The following is a 21,830-nucleotide window of genomic DNA, read 5'->3' as shown; positions in this document are numbered from 1 at the left end:
CTCTTTGTAGTGCTCTCCTCAATTAAAGTAACAATTTTGTCTAATATTGTTATCTACTAACCTTGTAGGATGGTATTGAGCCTATGTGGGAAGATGAGAAAAACAAACGAGGAGGACGATGGCTAATTACATTGAACAAGCAGCAGAGACGAAGTGACCTGGATCGCTTTTGGCTAGAGACAGTAAGGTTTTAAAATTATAAAGCAGTTTTGGAATATTAAAACTTAGTTTGGATTACATTTTATGTTGGTTACTTAATTTAAGAGATAAGGATGCCCACCCTATAAAATCTTAAGCCAGCAATTAATTTTGTACTATCAGTGTATACTGTGTATTTTACATAGTGGTACAGTGAAACCTTATACCATACTGCAAATCAGATATAAAGAGATCGGCAGTTTACTTTCACCTTCCATAGTAAGCTCATCCTGGTCATTTCATTAGCCTCAAAATTCTAGAACCTTGCATTTTTGTATGATACAAGTTTTATAGCCCTCTTAGGGTATTACTTTGTATACAAAATTTTTTAGATCATTGAAGCAAACAATGAAATTGATCCTATATATTATGGTATAACCTGGAACTTTTGGCCTTATAAGACATACATTAAATATGAGGTAATTGTCATTTTCTCTAGTGAGAAGTTCTAAACCCCAACCTATCAGACATAGGGATAATAGTCTCTTTTGGATTCTTAGCACTTGTCATAGGGTTTCATTTATAGTTAGCACTTACTAAGTTAAGCAGTTCGTCATTATTTCAATGAATGGGTTTTTTGTTTGTTTGGTTTTTTTTTTTTTTTTAAATGAAGAGATTAATTTTGTTTTGGGAAGAGATTATCAGTAAATCCAATTTAGAATTCCACTTTAAAGTCATTTCAGCTCTATAAGATGACAGACGTTCTGGAGATATGGATGGTTGTGATAGTTATACCATGTTGTCAATATAGTTAATGCCACTGAACCTTATCCTTAAAAATGGTTAAAAGTGATTTATTGTCGTGTCGTCAATACTCAGATCAAAAAACTATTTTTTAAATGGTAAAAATGGGTAAATTTTATATTTGCCACAATAAAAAATATTGTGTTCATGAAAAACAGCAAGAACAAGAGGCAGCATGAGCAACTATTCAGTTATTCCATTAATATTTGTTTGCTGTCAAGTTGAAGCAGCAGCAGAGCAAATGAATATTAAGATAATTTGCCTTTTACATTTGCCCTGACCTCAATTGCCCCACTTGCTTAAAAAGCTAAAACAACTGTTAATGATCTTGATATTAAACACACAAATGAATTTTTGAAAAATCAGGACAAAGAACTATATACATAAATAGAATTTAGACATTCAAAAAATTACCTTTTGATTTAAAAACTTTTGTAAAGAGACATTTGTAGTTCATTAAGCAATGTATAATTTATTTAATGTAATTTGGGATTGAATTTTTTTCTTTTTTAAAGCTGCTGTGCCTTATTGGAGAATCTTTTGATGACTACAGTGATGATGTATGTGGAGCTGTTGTTAATGTTAGAGCTAAAGGTGATAAGATAGCAATATGGACTACTGAATGTGAAAACAGAGAGGCTGTTACACATATAGGGTAAGTTTTGCTGTCTGTATACTTCCTTTAAAATATTAAGATAAAAATATATTAAGATAACTAAAAGCAGAAGTATGGTTATTTATAGCTTAAAAAAATACTTGTATATGTAGATGGTTATTTTCCTTGTAATGTTTTCATGAAAAGTTATAATCTTAAACTGCTGTGTTACCATTTTCTTGTTCTTGTTTTTGTTTTTTGTTTTTTGTTTTTTTTTCAAGTTTCTGTAAAATTTCTTTTTCCTCACAATGGGAGTATAGACTCAGTCACCAGAGTACACTGTTTTGGCATGTAGACTTTTATTCATTTATCATATGAGAGTATTGTCTTTTTTCTATTTTAAAATCATAACATTAATGTTATAATACTCTTAGTAATTCAGTGAGTATTGGCAAATAATGTATGTGCATTCTGTGTACATATGTGTACACTGTACATAAACTTCCAGTCACATTTAAGTGATAGTACCTTAGTTCTGACCATATTTTTAAAACCCATGTGTGTTATGTTTTTAATTTTTTTTTTGTGAATATTATTCCTTGTAAAAATTGCCTGTCAGTTCTACCCCACCCCACCCCCATATATTGGTCATTGTTAACTGGGATCTTCTTTTTATTACATTTAACTTAGTAAAATTTGACTTTAAATCTTGTTTTAAAATTAAGTATTGGTCATAGGTCACAAAATGTTTGGTTTGCCCTTTGTGATTTTTTTCAAACATTATGAATTGTCCTATGAACATAATTTCTTTCTAGATTAAAAGGTACGGAGATCTACCAGGTTCCATTCCACAGAGGTTTTCTCTAAAGAGAAGTTGACTATTGTTTGTGGTCATATTCTCAATCTTCCTGTCAGCATCAAAAGTTATTAGTTGTGGGGATTTAATATTTTAAAACAGTTTAAAAATAAGTACAAATTTCTTTCTTTGAAAATCTTGTATTTATGTCAGTATTAAAAATTACTGAAATATTTTTTTTTTTTTTTTTTTTTTTTTTTAAATTACTGAAATATTTAACTTCAGTTTTTCAAGGGAGGATTTTTTTTTTAAACCCTTCCAAGTTACATGGCTCAGTGCTCTGACTTTCTGGCATTTTTAATGATTAAGTATAATGGAAGGGAATACACTGTATCATAATAATAAATCTGATAATAGTTATAATTTTGGTTATCATAAAATTGTTTTTAGAAACTTTATTTGAAGGAAGGTAGTAGAATCTTCTGGAAGGTTGCGTATGGATAAAAACTATCCTAGTATCATATTGGAGAATTTAGCTCCAATATGTATAAACGTGTATCTTTATTTTGGTGTTTATTTTTGAAGTGTTGCTGTTTTTCTTAAGAATAGATGTCTGGATTCCTAACTTTACCTGTGGTGCCCTCTGTGATCTGGCCCCACTTTTACATTGGCACCCTTTTTGCTATACTCCTTTTCTTTATGAGCTATAGCCACACAACCTTATTTTGTTCCCCAGCCTTCATATGTGCTCTTTCTCCTAGCATTTTACTTTTAACCTCATGACTTTTAAAGGGGAGATTTCTCTAATTTCGCAGACAAGATTACATCATCCTTGTTATACAATATCACAGCCCCTACACTTACCCATTTTGGCACTTATCATAGTTTGTTCTTAAAATAGAGTCACATGTTATTTGAAAATTAGGTTGCAGAGTTAGTATTTAAAGCAGAAATCACGTATGTTCTAAATTACCCTGAAAATACCATAAAGTAAGTGTGGTAAATGTAATTTGTAGTAATATACAATGTTTATTATGGTTTATATGTAAAATATAATTGCAGCATTTTATATCAGCGAATTAAAGTAGACAGGCAATTTTGTATAAAGAGTTATGCATGTGATACAGCTCCACTGTATGTATTTGTGATTATTTGTAAATAATCAAATACTATAAACACCCAGGGACTGTCTATGCTTTACTTATTATTGATTAATTAGTAATTACACAGTACCTCATATCAGGTCTCAGATATTGGTTAAGTGATTAACTGAAATTGTTGTAAAATGAAGAGTAAATTTTACTAAAAGGAAAAGGGTGTGCAGTTTCCTGTTTCATGCTCTGGACTTTTTTTTTAATGTAAAGAACAGTAATATCAAATTTAGTGTGTGTGAATGAAAATTAATGTCTGCTATTCTTATTTTTCTTCTTCTAGGAGGGTATACAAGGAAAGGTTAGGACTTCCTCCAAAGATAGTGATTGGTTATCAGTCCCATGCAGACACAGCTACTAAGAGCGGCTCCACCACTAAAAATAGGTTTGTTGTTTAAGAAGACACCTTCTGAGTATTCTCATAGGAGACTGCGTCAAGCAATCGAGATTTGGGAGCTGAACCAAAGCCTCTTCAAAAGCAGAGTGGACTGCATTTAAATTTGATTTCCATCTAAATGTTGCTAAGATATAAGAGAAGTCTCATTCGCCTTTGTCTTGTACTTCTGTGTTCATATTTTTTTTTTTTAAATTTTGGCTAGAGTGTCCACTATCCCAATCAAAGAATTACAGTACACATCATCCCCAGAATCCATAAGTGTGTTCCTGGCCCACTCTGTAATAGCTTAGTAGAATTACCATTACAAACACATTTTACCTATCCACAATATTCAAAAAAGAACTTGCGTTTCTATACCTTACAGGAAAGAAATTTTGTTTATGTTCCATTGTATGCAGGAGCATATTTTGCTGGTTTGAAAGAGTATGATGCATACAGTTTTCTAGCAATTTTCTGTTTCTTTTTACAGCATTGTCTTTGCTGTACTCTTGCTGATGGCTGCTAGATTTTAATTTATTTGTTTCCCTACTTGATAACATTAGTGATTCTGATTTCAGTTTTTCATTTGTTTTGCTTTTGTTTTTTTCCTCATGTAACATTGGTGAAGGATCCAGGAATATGACACAAAGGTGGAATAAACATTAATTTTGTGCATTCTTTGGTAATTTTTTTGTTTTTTTGTAACTACAAAGCTTTGCTACAAATTTATGCATTTCATTCAAATCAGTGATCTATGTTTGTGTGATTTCCTAAACATAATTGTGGATTATAAAAAATGTAACATCATAATTACATTCCTAATTAGAATTAGTATGTCTGTTTTTGTATCTTTATGCTGTATTTTAACACTTTGTATTACTTAGGTTATTTTGCTTTGGTTAAAAAATGGCTCAAGTAGAAAAGCGGTCCCATTCATATTAAGACAGTGTACAAAACTGTAAATAAAATGTGTACAGTGAATTGTCTTTTAGACAACTAGATTTGTCCTTTTATTTCTCCATCTCTATAGAAGGAATTTGTACCTCTTATTGCCAGGCAGTCTCTATTATGTCTTCTTGTAGTTTCTTCCACGTGAACAGCATAAGTTTGGAGCACTAGTTTTGATTATTATGTTTATTAAAATTTTAATAAATTGAATAGGTAGCACCATATGTATGGAATTAAATTGATGTGGCTATCTTTGTTTTTTATGCAGGAAGGCATAGTCCTTCGGTCTTAGGTAAATAATGTACTCTTAATGTGTTAAAACTCAAGAGAATTATTATCTTGGTGCATTACCATTTGATCAGAATGGTAGTTGTAAAACTTGGTCGCTGAATTGAGAGATGTTCTGTTTGTGTCAATATGATAGCATAGGGAAAGAGTACAGGTGGTGGGGATATATACATTAAGAACTTTGTTAGTGTTACTGTCTAAATAGAATGGAATAAATAGGTATGAAGACATATTTATATTGGTAAATTGGTGTAGTGTGGTTTTATATAAATTTGAAAACTTGATCTACTCTTTGTAGGCATTTGAAAGCTCATGTGAAAAACTTTGTACATAATAGATAACTGTGTATTTCTGATGAGATAAAATGAAATATGGCTGTTATAGAAAAAAAGGTAAGCTGAACTTACAGATAGAATGAAAATCATTAGATAAGAGGAAAATTTGTCTTTAAATGGTGATTATGAATTAATTTAAAAACTAATAAGTTTGACAAAAATCCTATATATAGTAAACATGAAATTAATAGTATTGAATTTAAAAACAGCTTAAAGGGTACCACAGGCTACTATCTGAGTACTCTCAATACCACAAACACCTCTTAGTATTCTAGAAATACAGAATCTTTTGTGTTTCTAATCTCTATAGACTGTATCTGATATCTGCTGCTTAAGCTTGGGTGATTGGTTAAGGTGATTTATTGTCTGTATTGATATGTAGTTGTGAGCACTACTAGAGCTTATATATACATGATGGTGGTGGTGGTGTGTTGACAGTGGATGGGATTGGAGTAATATATTAGAAATCTAATTCTAAGGTGTAGTCCATTTGAAGAAGCATCAGCTTTCAGGAGTGGAGGAGGAATAATGAATTAAATGTACACATTTCTAAATTTGTTTTTAAAACCTGATTTATAATACTCATTTGATTATCCTTATTCTCACCATTTTAGAATCATAATCAGTTTTATTTTAAGTCTTCTCCCAGTGGGTGGAGAGGATGATGAATTACTGAGTCACTTTTGGCAGATGCCACATAAGTATTACAGTGACTTGCAACTTTTCATAACTTCATTAGCATCTTTTCTAAATATAAGATTAGACTGTACATGATTTTCTATCTTTTTTCTCCCTGTCCAGCAGGAGATTATAAATAAATATATTTTCATAATAGAGAATTAAAATCTTTTAACAAAAGAATTGTAATTAATTGTAGGGATGTGACATATTTAACCAATTTAATTGTTTATTCAGTTCTAGAGAAGGCTTTGAGACATACTGTGTAAGAATTAAATAATTAAAATACTTATATAGTACTTAATATGTGCCAGGTAGTGTTCTAAGCACTTTACATGCACTTTAACCTGCACAATTATCATTTGATGTAGGTGCTGTTGTCCCCATTTTATAGATGAAACAGAAGCAGTGAGGATGTAAGTCACTTTATAGCTTTTAAGTTGCATAATGGATTTTGTTACAGAGACCCTATAAATCACATTGTACTCTCTCAATAGTGTAGAGCCTATCTTTCTTATAGGCCCTAGTAAATCACATCAGATTGTAGTCGTGTTATAGGCCAGGCATTTTTCTTTCATTTTACTTCCCTTGGTAATGGAACTTAAAATGGGCCTCCTAGGCTCACCCTATTAGCAAGCAACTAAATCATTTGGGGGAGTTTTGAGAACATGGAGACAAAGTAACAGGAGTTTACAGATACATGAGTTATATAGTTATATAAGTTAAGTGAATATTTTCATATACTTTAAGTGTCTATATCCTGTTATCTTCTAAAATAAATGGTAAAATGAAACAAAATTTTCAAGTCGATAGGAGTCAACATTCTTAAGAGCTATAGCTTGCATTTAAAAGGATAATTTTAATTTTCTAAGGTAGTATGATAATGCAATGTTTTAAATTTTAAAATTAAAACAAGTTAATGACCAGTCTCTGTGCTACTTTTTATCTCTAATTGTTATGGATTCTCTTCATTATTTAGTGGGGGGAGAGCTAAATTTTCTCACTCAAAGTCAGACTCTCGAGACTAGTACAAGCTTTTAGTCAGATTGACATTAGAGAACAAAATGGTAGGTCATTGTTACACAGTGTCTCTGTGGACCAGTGTAGAAATTGAGAATGTCTACTTTCTATAGCAGTTTGATACTACTGTCACATTAAAGTATGTGATCAGTAATTAGTAATTTTTGAAAATATATTTTACAAAAGTATATTTTTGACAGAGTGCAATTTAAGGGTTAAAACTGGTCCTTCACATACAATTTGAGAAACATTACTCAAATGAGCTGGATGGCCAGCTCATTTGCCCATCCTTCCGTGAAACATCTAGGTTTGTTACTTCTCTACACCTCATCTCCTCACAACTGTTGGACTTGGTATCAGAATTTCAGTCCTAAACTGTAACATCTTTAAATAATGCTATGGTATCCTGCTTATTATGAATTCCAAAGTAGACATCAGGCAACCTTCCTCCTACTTTGAGTAGTTTAGACTTTAATGTTGCTGTCACTATTCCATTGCTAGAAGCCAGAAATGAAATTGCAGGCACGTGATCATATGTGGTACTATGGTTTGCTATTTTTTTAATTGAGAGGAACCAATTTCACATTTTAATCTTGTCCTGTTTTCTTCTAATCCAGAACTTGTCATTTTTGCCTTTATAGTCATCAGTGTAAATTGTAGTCTTACCTTTGTATACTTGAGTTTTTGTGTTTGTGTAAAGGAAATAGTATTGTGTTCTCTAGCAGGGGCCCATATTCTCTACCCTTTCCCCATCCAGACTGTTCTAATCCACATACATGAATCATCATCAGTTCTGTAACTGTGTCCTATAGTGCTTCTTTGCAAGTTTTGCAGTTTTGGGCTTTGTGATTTTTTTTAATTGGTTTTAAATTGCTTTACTTTCTTCTAATGAGCCAATATTTATGACTTGTTTTAAATACAATGGTTTCTTTGCTAGATTGTACTTCTTCCCAAAGACAAGCAGTAAGACCTATTTTAGGCCTGTAAACATAGAAAAAGCTTGAATCAAATACAGTGATACTGGACCCTGTTTTATTTTTAATCTGTGTAATAAACTTAACTTCATAATTTTTGTAATGAGAGTATTTCCCAAACACATCTATGTATTGTCAAAACCATTTCCCTTGGCATTCGGTTTTGTTTTTAAGGGTATTTTTTTGCTTTATTTTTGTTTTCAACCCTTGACTCAATTTTGAGTAAATAGTTTCTGTGAAATGCTGTGGATTTTGTTTTTGTATAGGAGACTTTATAAAATATGTGAGGTACAGGATTTTGTTCCAACCTGACCCTGCTTTGGGTTGTCTCATGTCAAGGCCTTAAGTGTATTACATACACATTTGGGACCTTTTCTGTGTTCTGGCTTTGCCTTCCAGATAATGACTATGGTTAAATGTTGCAGTGTCCTGCACTTCCTCAAGCATAAGGGATTTGTAATTGAGCCAGAATGACATTTAAGGGAATCACAAGTTTTCATTTCACATGTTTTTTCTACTTTCAGGAAACCGCTAATTATTTACCTCCTCATGCTTTTTATGAAGTGCTGTTCTTCATAAAGTGTCTTTAAGTATTCATATTTTGCGTTTCTGCTAATCTTAGGTTATCCATTCTGTCACTTTATTTGTGACAGTGACTTCCAACTATTTGTTCTTACTCATGACCTTTCTCTTGTGCTTCAGATTTGTTTCTCCCTCACTATTAGGTATCTTATGCCGGAGGTTAGCAAACTGCCAACTCATAAGCTACATTTGGTCTACAATAGCCTCATCCATTTGTTTACATATGTCTGTGGCTGTTTTGTGCTACAGTGGCAGAGTTGGCTAGTTGTGAAAGAGACTGTAGCCAGCAAAGCCCAAGATGCTTACTATCCGACCCTTACCCTTTTTTCTTTTTTTAACGTCTGATCCTTACGTAAATGGTAGCGATGGTATTACTGGCAAAAGACAAATATCTTCTCTTCCCATTTCCTTGTCACTTCTAGTAGACCCCTAACCCCATTTCCTCCTGATGGCTTTATTATCAATACAATTAAGTATGTGCATTGTTAATTATTTCTTTTCACCTTCCACGTATATGGCATCTCTGAGTCCACTGCAGTTTCTCTTAATTGTTCCTTTTAGTTTCTGGATTTTTATGTTATAAGACCTCCCCAGCTGAACTCCCTCCTTTTTGCCCATGTCCTCAAATGCTTATTTTATCTGCATGTTAAGACTTACTGCTGTTTTGAAAGCAGAGTAACCAGGATTTTCACAAACTGGAAAGTACTGGAGCTTATGTACTTGTTATCAAAGTGATAGTTGGTGTTTTTAATTATAAAAATGATTGCAGAGTGGTTTTTGAGTTACCCAAGAAAGCTTGTACTTACTCTGTAGGACTCTTACTAATATATTTACTGTATTATCTAAAGCAGCATGTGGTATGCATTTATTTGTTCCTTGTTTTATTACAGAGGGTGGAATAATGAAGAAAGAGGGGAAATGTGAGAAAAGATTAAGCCAGAGTAAGGTTAGCATGAAAAATGCATTCATTGCATGAAATCACTCTAGTTACCAAATAAAAGGGAGAAGCAAGTAATTCAGACATACTAATATCATGCTTGGGCAACTGCCATTCGTGGCCACAATTTTTGCTATAAGTACTTTAACAGGGTATGCCAAAGGAAGACAGGATCCAGTCAATATTCCATAGAAAGATCAAAGGAAAATACAGCTGCCTGCTCCAGAAAAGCACATACACACATACATGCTCTGGAGTCTGACAGCCTGAGTTCAGATTCTAGTTCTGCTCTCTATTAGGTACATAAACTTAGTCAAATTCGTTGAGCTAAGTCAGCTTCCTCATCTGTGAAACAAGTGGTACTTCAGAGGGCAGTTGGGAGGCAACTGAGGTTGTGTGTACAGAGTATAGTGCAGTGTGTGGTGCATTGTGAATGTGCAATGACTACTAGTCATCTCCATGGGTCTTCAAAAAAACTGCCATGTGCTAGAATACCTGTAGTGTATATAATGCAGTGACTGACATTTTTTAGTAATTCTTTCATGGGGTTTAAAAAAAATGTCAATGTAAGCTGATGAAGTGATGCAGACTAGTTCCATAAATGTAACTGGTTAGGGGGCTCAACTACCTTTGGAGATTGAAGTTTATAATCCAGTGCAGTACATAGAGTCTCAGGGTATATAGTTTTTGATGGAACAAAGTTATATGTTATCCCCTCCAGGGTGTCTGTGCATTTATATAAAATTATATATAGTATTTGGGAGCTTTGTTGACCTCCTGAAGCCACTCCATGGATTAATTAGTGTGAATGCCCTTGTATTAAGGGCTCCTGATCTAGGGGGATGGTAATGTGCATAAATCTTTAAATCAGGGGTTCTTAATTCTGTCAGATATAGCACCCCATATATAAAAGGGAATGTATCATTGCACATTCTTATCCTGAAGTGTGAAATTCATGGGTGATACAGCTTGCTTATCCACATTTTAAAGAAAAATTAACAAATACCCTAACTAGAGAATAATAGAGATTTTTTTTTAATTTATTTGACAGATCATAAGTAGGCAGAGAGGCAGGAAGAGAGAGAGGGATGCAAGCTCCCCGCTGAGCAGAGAGCCTGATGCAGGGCTTGATCCCAGGATCCTGAGATCAGGACCTGAGCCGATGACAGAAGCTTAACCCACTGAGCCGCCCAGATGCCCCGAGAATAATAGAGATATTAATAGAATAACAAGGGAAATTAGAGGGAAGTAGTTTTTAGTAAACTTATTTTAGCTCAAGTATAACTACATAATAATGTCTGATAATTGACCTACCTACTATCAGTAGGAATGTGACAGTCCTAAATGTAAGCTATTAAGTTACTCTGAAATGGTGAATAATAATCAGTAAAGTTCTGGACTGAAAGTATCTTTTCCATTTACATTCAGTATTTCTAGAAAATTCAAGAGTATGGTAAGATTGTGCAAAAATTGGTTAGATGACATTATGTAATATAGTTAAATTCAAAATTTCAATTCAAAATCTGTTACAAATAGATTTTTTTAAAAGGTTATGTGAATGTCTGGCAGGATGTTTGAATGTTGTTCGAGATAATAGTCCTTAGATGTGTATATCTGTTCTGTGTATTGTTTTATCTGTAATGCCAGCATTACTCCACTCGTAATTGCTACAACCAAAGAAGCCCATAAATTTTCCATAGTATGGTAGTGCTCAGTGGTACTGTGCCCATTGACAACCAGTCTTTAAGATTGTTCTCATTCTGCACATGAATCATTCTGCTCATTACACCTGGTATCAAACCTATAATTCTGCATTTCTAAGAAGTTTCCAAATGATTCAAGTGATTATTGTGATCCATGGACCATACCTTAAGGCATAATGCTCTATATCTTCACTGTCCAAAAGGGAAATTTTTCTTTCATTGCAAAAAGTTCTGTTAGGGAGCTGTGGCAGATACTGTTTCTCAAGTGATCTTTTAATTGGTTTCAAATGCCAGTGAGTTTTACTTCTGGACATTTATCTGAAGAACTGTTTATATTTGTGATCATATGCCTTAGGAGCAGGGTTTGGAATAAGATTGCTCATTCTTTTTGTGAAAGTTGAACTTGATAAAGATGTGTGCTTGAATGGGATGTCACCACATCTTCAGAGATGGATCTAGATTGTACTGAAGGAGTCCTGAATCATAAAACAGCATTTTTCAAAATCTTTCTTAACCACAACCTACAATAAGGAATGCATTTTATATAGTGGCTCAGTTTATATGTGTATATATATCCCAAAACAAGTTTTACCAAGCTGTACTCAACTTTATTGTGAGGGACCCAATCTGAGATTTTTCTGTGCTAATCTGTTCGTTTCTCTTCCCTTGTCTGTTTCTTTCTTTTTTGTTTCTCTTCCCTTGTCTCTTTCTTTATTTTCATCTAATTAGTCACAATCTGCAGTTTGAAAAAATACCATGGGAAATATCCCTGGTAATGTGAACCTATTAAAATTAAAAAGCAGGTTTGTTTTGTTTGGTTTTAGGATTTATTTATCTGAGAGGTAGAGTCCCAAGCAGACTCTGTGCTGAGCACAGACCCCTACCCAGGGCTCAATCTCATGGCCCTGAGATGACAGTCTGAGCTGAAATCAAGAGTCCAGTGCTTAACTAACTGCACCACGCTAAAATTAAAGCAGTTTATACCATTTGGGCACATAGGCCATGGAAAAGTATAAAGCCTTCATTGTTTGTTTAAACTTGGTTAGGTTAACTTTTTTTTTTCTTTTTTAGTTTTATTTAAGTAATCTCTACACCCAGCACGGAGCTGGAACTTAAAACCCTGAGATGAAGAGTGGCATGCTCTTCCGACTGAGCCAGCCAGGTGCCCCTAGTTTAACTTCTTTAAAATTAAAGTAAAATTAGCATATAATACTAGTTTGAAGTATATGACATAATCCAATATTTGTATACAGTACAAGGTGATCACTACAATGAGTCTAGTTACCGTCCCTCACCATACAGTTGACTTCCTTCACTCACTTCATTCATCCCCCAATCCTCAGCCCCTCTGATAGCGATCAGTCTGTTCTCTGTATCTGAGTTTTGTTTGTAAGTTTGTCTTTTAGGTTTCACATGTAGGTGAAATTGTGATATTTGTCATCTCTGGATTATTTCACTGAACATAATATTTTTAAGGTCCATCCATGTCTCATATGGTGAGATGTCATTTTTTTTTAATGCCTCAGTAGTATTCTGTTGTGTGTGTATACCACATTTTGATTCATTCATCCATTGATGGACTTTTAGGTTGTTTTCGTGTCTTGGCTATTGTAAATAATGCTGCAGTGACCATAATGGGGTGCATGTATCTTTTTGAAGTAGTGTTTTTGTTTTCTTTGGATAAATACCCAGAAGTGGAATAGGTAGATCATGTGGTAGTTCTATTTTTAATTTATTTCTAAATTTATTGAGGAACCTCCATACCATTTTCCATGTATATTTAGACTCTGCCCATTTTTTAATAGGATTTTTTTTTTTTTTTTTTTTTTTGCTATTAAGTTGTTCGAATTCTTTCACATTTTAATTAGATGCTAACAAATACAAAATCTGTTCCTGGGTAAATGAGTGGGTACTGTTAAGTCTTAATCAGTTAAAATAGTAACAACATTGTAAGAATTGATAATGCTGATTGTATTATTTTATTTTAGTTTTTATTTTTATTTTATTTTATTTTTTTTTTATTTTGAGAAGGTACAGGTGCGTTGGGGAGGGGGGCAAGGGCAGAAGGAGAGAGAATTCCAAGCAGTCTCCACCCCCATCAAGGAACCTGAAGCAGGGCTTGGTCTCACAACCCTGAAATCACGGCCTGAGCTGAAATCAAGAGTCGGATGCTGAACCAGCTGAGCAACTCAGGTGCCCCAGTAATGCTGGTTTTGTTTTTTGTTTTTGTTTTTTTAATTTTATTTAATTATTTGACAGACAGAGATCACAAGTAGGCAGAGAGGCAGGCAGAGAGGGGGGAAGCAGGCTCCCACTGAGCAGAAAGCCTGATGGGGGGCTCCATCCCAGGACCCTGAGATCATGACCTGAGCCAAAGGCACAGGCTTAACCCACTGAGCCACCCAGGTGCCCCAGTAATGCTGGTTTTAGATACATACTCTGTGGAATGCTTTTTGGCGTGGGGTGGGGAAGCAATAATTACACTGTAAGCTACTTGCCTGCTTAAGGTCACAGTTTGTGACAGTAAACCTGGATCATCTGCAATAACCTAAATACTTAAATTTGTATAACAAAAGACCCTATATTCATCATCCCAATGTGGTATCAACTTACTAATTTAAAAATTAAAAAGAAGGTGCAGGGAATATGCTCATTAACTTTATCCAGCTGGAATTCTGATCTGTTTAAAGATATTTCTTAGTACTCAGTCTCCCACAAGTATTAATGAGCAGGCTCAATATTAAGCCATTCAACAAATATTGAGGACCTATTATATACTAGGCACTGCTAAGTCTTGAATAGACAATGAACAAAAGAGGGCATGGTCCCCCCCCATGATGATGATAATCTGTAAATTTATATAATGTAAATGATAATAGGTTTATTAAATGGTTACGCTATGCCAGGGTAGTTTATACTAACAAAGCAGAACAAAAATCTCTAACCTAATAATAAATCTTGTTCTAATAGATCTGTCGATATGTTCATTTTCCCTTTGTATTTGTGGAAGTTTTTGCCTTATCAGTTCAGTGCAAAGTTATTTGAGACTAACAGATAACATTTCAATGGCTAATGTTTCTCCATTGCAGTAGATAACCACTGATATTACTTACCCTGAACCCCTCTCCTCTCTACTCCCTAGTTCCTAAAGTCTCTACAGCTTTAGTGTAGCTTAGGATTTTAAATAGGTAGTTTATTTCCAGAGCAGTAATTAGTTATCTATATGTGAATTCCAGAAAATATTTTGACATAATTTCAAAGTTACAGAAAAACTAATAATACAAAAACTTTCTATATACTTTCACCCAGATTCATCAATGTTAACATTTTATCACATTTACTTTATTCTAATACTTCTTTTGTGAACGTCTTGAGAATAGCTGATGTCCTCCTTTGCCCTAAATATTTCAGTGTTTTCTTAAAATATTTACTGCATGTTTCCTAAAAGCCAGGACATTTTCTTACCTAAGCAAAATACAATGATCAAAATCAGGAATTTAGCATTGATACAATGGTATAATCCATAGATCTTACTCAAGTATTCTCATCTGTCCCAATCATTTCCTTGATAGCAACTGAAAACCAGTTTATATGTCATATCCCTTTAGTTTCCTTTAATCTGGAATTAAATTTAATCAGCCCTCCTTTTGGCTTAACGACAGTAACAATTTTGAAGGGAGCATGCCAGCTATTTTGTAGTATATTTCTCAGTTTGGGTTTGAATGTTTCCTCATGGTTAGAATGAGGTTATGAACTTTTGGCAAGTATACAACAGAAGTTAGGTGTTTTTCTCAGGGCATCCTACCAGGGACACATGCTGCCAATTTGTTCCATTACTGGTGATGTTAATTTTGATCACTTGAGTAAGGTAATTTCTGTGGGTTTCTCCATTGTAAACTTAATAAAATATCTTGTTGTGGAACTTCCTGTTTCTTCACAAATTTTACCCACAAGGTTTTACTACTCAGTGATGGTATTATCTTCATTTATGATGATTGACTAATGGTGATTTTTCTACTTCATTATCCTTCTGTATTAGTTGGTTTCCTATTGTTAGAGCTTTGTCTTATTTAAGTGTAGACTCATGCTTTCTGTTTGATTTTGATGTTCATACTATCCCAGATTTGACCAGTGGGAGCTCCTTCAACCTGGCTCCTTGTCCTTTTGGCATGTTCATATCATTCTTTGAGTGGAATTTACTTTTGGATACAAAAGAATGTTCCAGACTTTTCTTGACTCATGTACTTTATCTCCTTCAGCTCTGAAATTGGTGATTTCACCATGGAGCCCTGATTCTTTTAGTGAAGAATGGAATTTATAACCGAGATCTGGACAGTTGTTATACTCATTGCTACCAAGTTGTCGTTCCTTAAAAGTTCTCACAGTAGAACTAGGAAATAGAAGTATGTATGTACTTACATACATGTCTTTCTATAATCCTTTATATATAATTGTGTGTGTATATATATATATACACACACACATTTATATATGTGTGTATATATATAAACTCTGTGTGTGTGTGTGTGTGTGTGTGTGTGTATCCATGAGTTTACACTGGTATCTCTAATTCCAACTCAATATCACACAGGGGTCTTTGTATTCTCTCTTTGTATTCTCTCTTTTCATATGTATAATTCTCTTCTGTGTGCAGTGAGAAAACAGGACATCATCCCCAATGTATTTTTTGCTCTGTCCTGGAATAGAAAATAGTTTCATAATTGCTACCCTTTGTCTTTGCAAAAAAAGAAATATAAGAATTCAGGATATGTTCAGAGTTCATTTGATCTTTCGATGTAGGGCTTTTAGTTCAAATACTGTGTTCAGAACTTCAGTTCTCGCTCCTACCCATCCCTTCCTTCAGTGTGGCTGTGTTATCGTTTGAAATGCCCTTTTGTTCATTGGTTTCTGTTTGTATTCTATTTTAGGTTCCCTTGCCCTATCACTTCTTCTTTTTTTTTAATTGACAGAGATCACAAGCAGGCAGAGAAGCAGGCAGAGAGAGAGGAGGAAGCAGGCCCTCCGCCGAGCAGAGAGCCCGATGTAGGCCCGATCCCAGGACCCCGGGATCACGACCCGAGCCAAAGGCAGAGGCCTCCACCCACCGAGCCACCCAGGCGCCCCTGCCCTATCACTTCTTGTTTCTCTCTTGTCCTTTCCCTTTCTTTTTCCTTTCCCTCCTTTTTTTTTCTTCCTCCCTTCTCCCCTTTCCCTTCTTTCCTTTCATCTTCTTGAATGTGTAAAACGTTAACATGATTCCAAAAGGCAGAACTGCTTATGAAGCTGTACTCAGAAAAATAATATCCTCGTCTTCCCCCTCATTCCTCGTGTCCTCCCTACCCCATTTCAACTCACCTCCCATGGGTAACTCAGTTCATGGGTCCCTGCATTGTCTTTCCTGTATTTTTTTTTAAATTTTTATTTATTTATTTGACAGAGAGATCACAAGTAGGCAGAGAGTCAGGCAGAGAGAGAGGGGGAAGCAGGCTCCCCGCTGAGCAGAGATCCCGATGCAGGGCTCCATCCCAGGACCCTGAGATCATGACCTGAGCTGAAGGCAGAGGCTCTAACCCACTGAGCCACCCAGGTGCCCCTCCTGTATTATTTTTGCACAAAGGAGTAGATTCATATATATTTTACTTCCTCATTTCTTACACAAAGGGTGATATACTACAGATACTCTTGTGTTTGCTTATTTTGCCTGAGTGTGTCCTGGGGATTGTTTCACATCAATTCATAGAGATCTTATTCTTATTTATAGCTACAGAGTACTCCATTGTCTGTCCCATAGTTATTCAACCACTCTCCTATGTATGACTGTATGTGTTCTAATATGTACAATTACAAACAATGCTTCAGTGAATATTCTTTTGCAGTTAAATTTTCTTGCATCTTCAGGTTAAACTCCTAGAAACAGGATTGTTTGATTAAAAGATAAGTGATGTAGTTTTTGTCGGTCCCTTGAAGTTTGCATCAATGTACGTTGCCAGCTGCAGTAAATGAGAGTGCCTGTTTTTCCATGACTTCACCAACTGAGCATGTTGTTAATATTTGAATATTTGTCAGTGGAAAGTGGAGAAGTGATACTTTGATATAGTTTTAATGTTCTCTTACTTTGAGTGATGTTGAATATACTTTAAGGGCTGAGTTTGTGTGTTTTCAAAATTTGTTCTTGTCTCTTACTTATAATTTTCCTGGTATATTTAACAGCCCCTTAGGTAGTTACCAGGTTATCAACTGTGCAACCACGACTGAAATTTCCCTCTCTATTCTTATAACACTTTTCCACTTTGGCCACATTTATACTCCTTTCCCAAAATATGTGTGTGTGTGCGCACACAAGCATGCATGCCCTAGGATCAATAAGGAGAATGTGGGAACTGGTGGTTTCGGTTCCTGGCTCCAGTTGTTCCTAAAGCCCATATATTTCCCTGCTCTGTTTTTTGTTCAACAATTTCTGCATTGGTGCAAATAAATCCGCTTGCCTTTCACTTAAGTTCATTGGATTTCAGTTGCTACCAGGATAGCCAAGAAAACCATTTGGTTCTTTTTTACCATAATTTTTCATATTCTCTGGAGGAGGATTCATCTATTGGTCAGTTTTGTTTTTTTTTTCTTTTTCCATTTTCTAAGATTTTTATTATTAGCATAGTGAGGGGCTGAGAGGGAGGGAGAAGTAGATTCCCTACTGAGTGGGGCGTCTGATGTGGAGCTTGACAAGGCTCAGTTCCAGGACCCTGGGATCATGACCTGAGGTAAAGGCAGACCCTTAAGTGCCTAAGCCACCCAGGCACTGCTATTTCACTTCTGGTAGTATCTTTGTGTCCATTTTAAAAAGTTAGGTAATTGCAAAATGTAACTGTACTTTACTGGTTATTTCTCACATTTTCTTTTGCTGGGCCTTTTTGATACTGTCTAAGCTTTCCATTCCCCTTTGTCTGTGACTGTCCTCACTTTAGTTCTTGTGCTGGTTGTTGTAAAGAAAGCCATCCATTTTAGGGTGCAAGTGTATTTTTTCTGGTGCTCTCAGATCTGCCACTGCTGGGCTGTCTGTTCACTTCTGTGTAGGCTCAGGTGCTTTTGGCAGTACTTATCTATGTTTCGGTGTCTGCAGATTATACTTTTCCTATGTTTCATTGGGAGAGGCCACAAGGTTTCCTTTCTCCCTATATTCTTGTTTTTGTACAATTTCCAAGAAGAGAAAGGGAAAGATGCCAGGTTTTAGCTATTTCTAGGTAAATTTATCCTCAGTCTGTTATTTTCAACTGGAAACCATATTTTGGTCATTTTAACCCTTTCCGAGATACCCATCTTTTTCATTTTTACTTTTTTTAAAGTAATCTCTACACACAACTTGGGGCTTGAACTACAGCCCAAAGATAAAGAGTTGCATGCTTTTGCAGCCAGACACCCCTCTTCTGCCTTTAATACAGAAGATTAATGTATTCATATAACTAATGTGTTTGATGATAGTCATCTTTTTAGTTTTTCTTAAATGCTTGATTGCTGCTTTTTTCAGTGTCTTGGTGTGAACTATTTTCTTTGCGTTTGTCTTCCTAAAATGTATATTGTTTTTGATTCTTGTAGTGGATATTTTAAGTTTTCAAAGCATTCTTTAACTTGTGTTCTTTGTTAGTATTAACCATTCTGAGATTTAACATTTTTAGCCCCTTTTGTTTAAGAAAATACTCCAATTCTTAGAATTCTCGGGGTTTTTGGTACTGTTTTATGAACACATTCACAGCATTAAAAGTTATCTCTATTTTTTATTTACTACCTGACCCTGAAGGTCATCATTTTTTAAAATAATGAAATCAGCTTTATTATTTTGGTCTGACTGTATAAATGCTATTTGCTCATCAAAAATTCAAACAATTTATAAAAGTATGAGGACTCCTGTTAATATTTTGGTGGTCAAATTTTCATGCATTCATAATAACCCAGATAAACCCAGGGCTAGTTTAGATGTTAAGCTATAATTGACCCAAATATTTGACAAAAAGCAGTATCAACAATAGAGGTTTATGAATTAAATACCTAACATATAATAAGACTGCCGGTTCACAGTTACAGGGTTTATAGCAACTTAGCAAAGTTAGGGCTTTGGATTGGCTTCTCTTGATTTTCTTGGCTTTCCTCTCTTAGTCACAAGATGGCTCTCACAGTTCCAGCCACGGCTTACTCAGATAACTATGTTCAAAAGCAGAAAGCAAGGAAATAAGCTACTTTTCCTTGTGTCTCTCTTTTTAAGGAAAAATGAAATCTTTCCTAGGAAGCCCTAGCATATGCTTACTTTCCATTGGTCAGGTTCCGTGGTTATGCCTCAGCTCCAAGTGAGATTGGGAAAGAGTGCTTCTGGCATGTTCTTCTTCCATATTAACGGGTAGACTTTGATAGCAAGAAAGAATGGTAGGGAATGAGTGTTAGACAATCTACAGTGTTTGTCACATAATATATGTGCAGTAGTGTACAATGGTGCCTCAAATTATGTTTATTTTGGTGTGGACATTTTTCAAAAGTGAATTCTTTTTTTTCTTACCATATCCAAACCCCATATACGCATTATTACAAATCAATTAGCTCACATTTCACTGTGTTTATAAATCCGCCCAGGTATAGAGTGGAGGTTCAGTCATTGTTTTATAAAATGGGCTCATGCTGTATACATTAATCTGAATCTTCCTTTTCTTGCTTACTATGTAGTACAAATCCTCTAAAGTTGATGGACGTAGGCCTAATTTCAGTCAATCTTTTTTATTTTTATTTTTATTTCTTTTTTTTTTTTTTGAGAGAGAGAGAATGTGCTGGGGAGGGGGAGGGGCAGGGGGAGAGAGAGAATCTTAAACAGGCTCCACACCCATTGCAGAGCCCCATGTGGGGCTCCATGCAGGGCTTGATCTCATGACCTGAAATCATGACCTGAGCCAAGGCACTAGAGCCAGGCACTAGAGTGAAAAAGTTCTGCCCGCATGGAGTTGACAGTCTATTGAGAAAGACGGGCAATAAACAAGTAATGAATGCAATCTAAAAAATATTGTACACATACAATGAAATAGTTACGATAGATGACTGCTAAGTGCTATAGAGGGAAATAAATAGGATAAGCAGGCAGAGCATTATGGCAAGGGGGTTCTCTCTTAGGGAGATGAGGACAAATTTCCGAGCAATTGGTTTTTGAGTAAAGACACGACTTAAGTGAAGGACAAGCCATGGTAGTATCTAAGGAGGGACTATTTCAGGCAGACAAGACTGTGTTTTTATTAGAAGATCACTAGCTGGAATATGTAGCTGGGGTGGAGTGATAAGGGGAGAAAAGAAAGAAATTATGGCAGAAGGTGTGGTCTAGGGCTAGATTACAAAAGGCCTGGTCAGCCATAGTAAGAAATTTGGTAAGGTGCTGAAGCTTTTAATTCTTGATCATCTGATGACTATAGAATCTTAATGTCATTGGTACTTCATTTTTCTCTGTATAGTAATGTTTTGAAAATATTTTCCTATGTGTATCTGGATTTACTCTCCTGTCTCTTGCTTTTTACACTTCTGCATGTTTACATCCTGAGTCCATGTTTCTGTCAAGTTGTTCTTTACTGTTATTTTCTAAGAGTTATTTGTCTCGCATTATAAATACTTATACAAGTATATCACTTAATGGCCTGAGTTTTTTTTTCTCATTCACAAATTAAATTTTCTTAAAGTCAAACCTATCTATGTATGCTGTTAGTGCTTATAGATTTATGACCATTTTATTCCGCACGAATTGCTACTGTCTATATAATACCTCTTTATTCTGCTATGGCTTTTAATATTATATTGCGCACTGGCTGACATTAGCAGAAAGAAAGGTTTTGCCACTTATCAGCTTGTGGCATTGGGCAAGTTTTTCAATCTCTCTGTACTTCTATTCCTCATCTGTAAACTAGGGATTATAACAGCATCTAACTCATGGGGTTATGAGAATTAAAGGAGTCAATACTTCCAATGTGCTTAGAACAGTGCCTGGCACGTAGGTATTGTATAAGTCTCTGTTACCTAGCCATGATATCCTTCACTTGCTGAGTGAAGACAATATTCCCAGATAGGGAAATATTCAGAGACTATACCAGCTACCTACACCATCTTAGCAAAATACTCAAGAAAGAACTCAAACTTGATTTAGAAAGAAGCCAAACTAATTTTACCTTGTACTGTTAGAGATGAAAAGAAAAAATCCAGTACTGATGTTTTTAGGGGGAGTGAGCAGGGAAGAAGGGAAATGATTCTTTTTCTCTTTTTTTCTTTCAGTCTAGAAGGCTGTATGATTTTATCTTTGAAATAGAGAGTTTCATAAATCTAATCAGGTATGTCTGTTTTCTCAATCCCAAATGGGATTCTAACCTCTTCAGTCTGTAGACTTACATTTTCTTTTGTTAATTTGTTTCATTATTACCTTTCCTCCATCTGTATTTTGTGAACTTCTACTGGCGCCTCTGTGATTTTTTTATGAGAGGTGCCTTTGGATCTGTCCA

General features: G+C 35.0%; 1 protein-coding gene across 1 annotated transcript in view; it reads left to right on the top strand.

Moving 5' to 3' along the window:
* Window positions 1–4,841, top strand: part of EIF4E (eukaryotic translation initiation factor 4E) — a 41,633-nt gene extending 36,792 nt beyond the window's left edge. Inside the window, exons 5-7 of the mRNA XM_080830579.1 lie at window positions 69–182; window positions 1,458–1,597; window positions 3,768–4,841. Of these exons, the coding sequence (XP_080686705.1) occupies window positions 69–182; window positions 1,458–1,597; window positions 3,768–3,882 (369 nt within the window). The 3' untranslated portion in view covers window positions 3,883–4,841. The remainder of the gene's footprint in view (window positions 1–68; window positions 183–1,457; window positions 1,598–3,767) is intronic.
* The last annotated feature ends 16,989 nt before the right edge of the window (window positions 4,842–21,830 follow it).

Source organism: Martes martes (assembly GCF_963455335.1).
Source record: "Martes martes genome assembly, chromosome: 2".
NCBI classification, from domain to species: Eukaryota; Metazoa; Chordata; class Mammalia; order Carnivora; family Mustelidae; genus Martes; species Martes martes.
The sequence above is the reverse complement of the archived record's forward strand: the minus strand, read 5'-3'. Positions and strand labels throughout refer to the sequence as shown.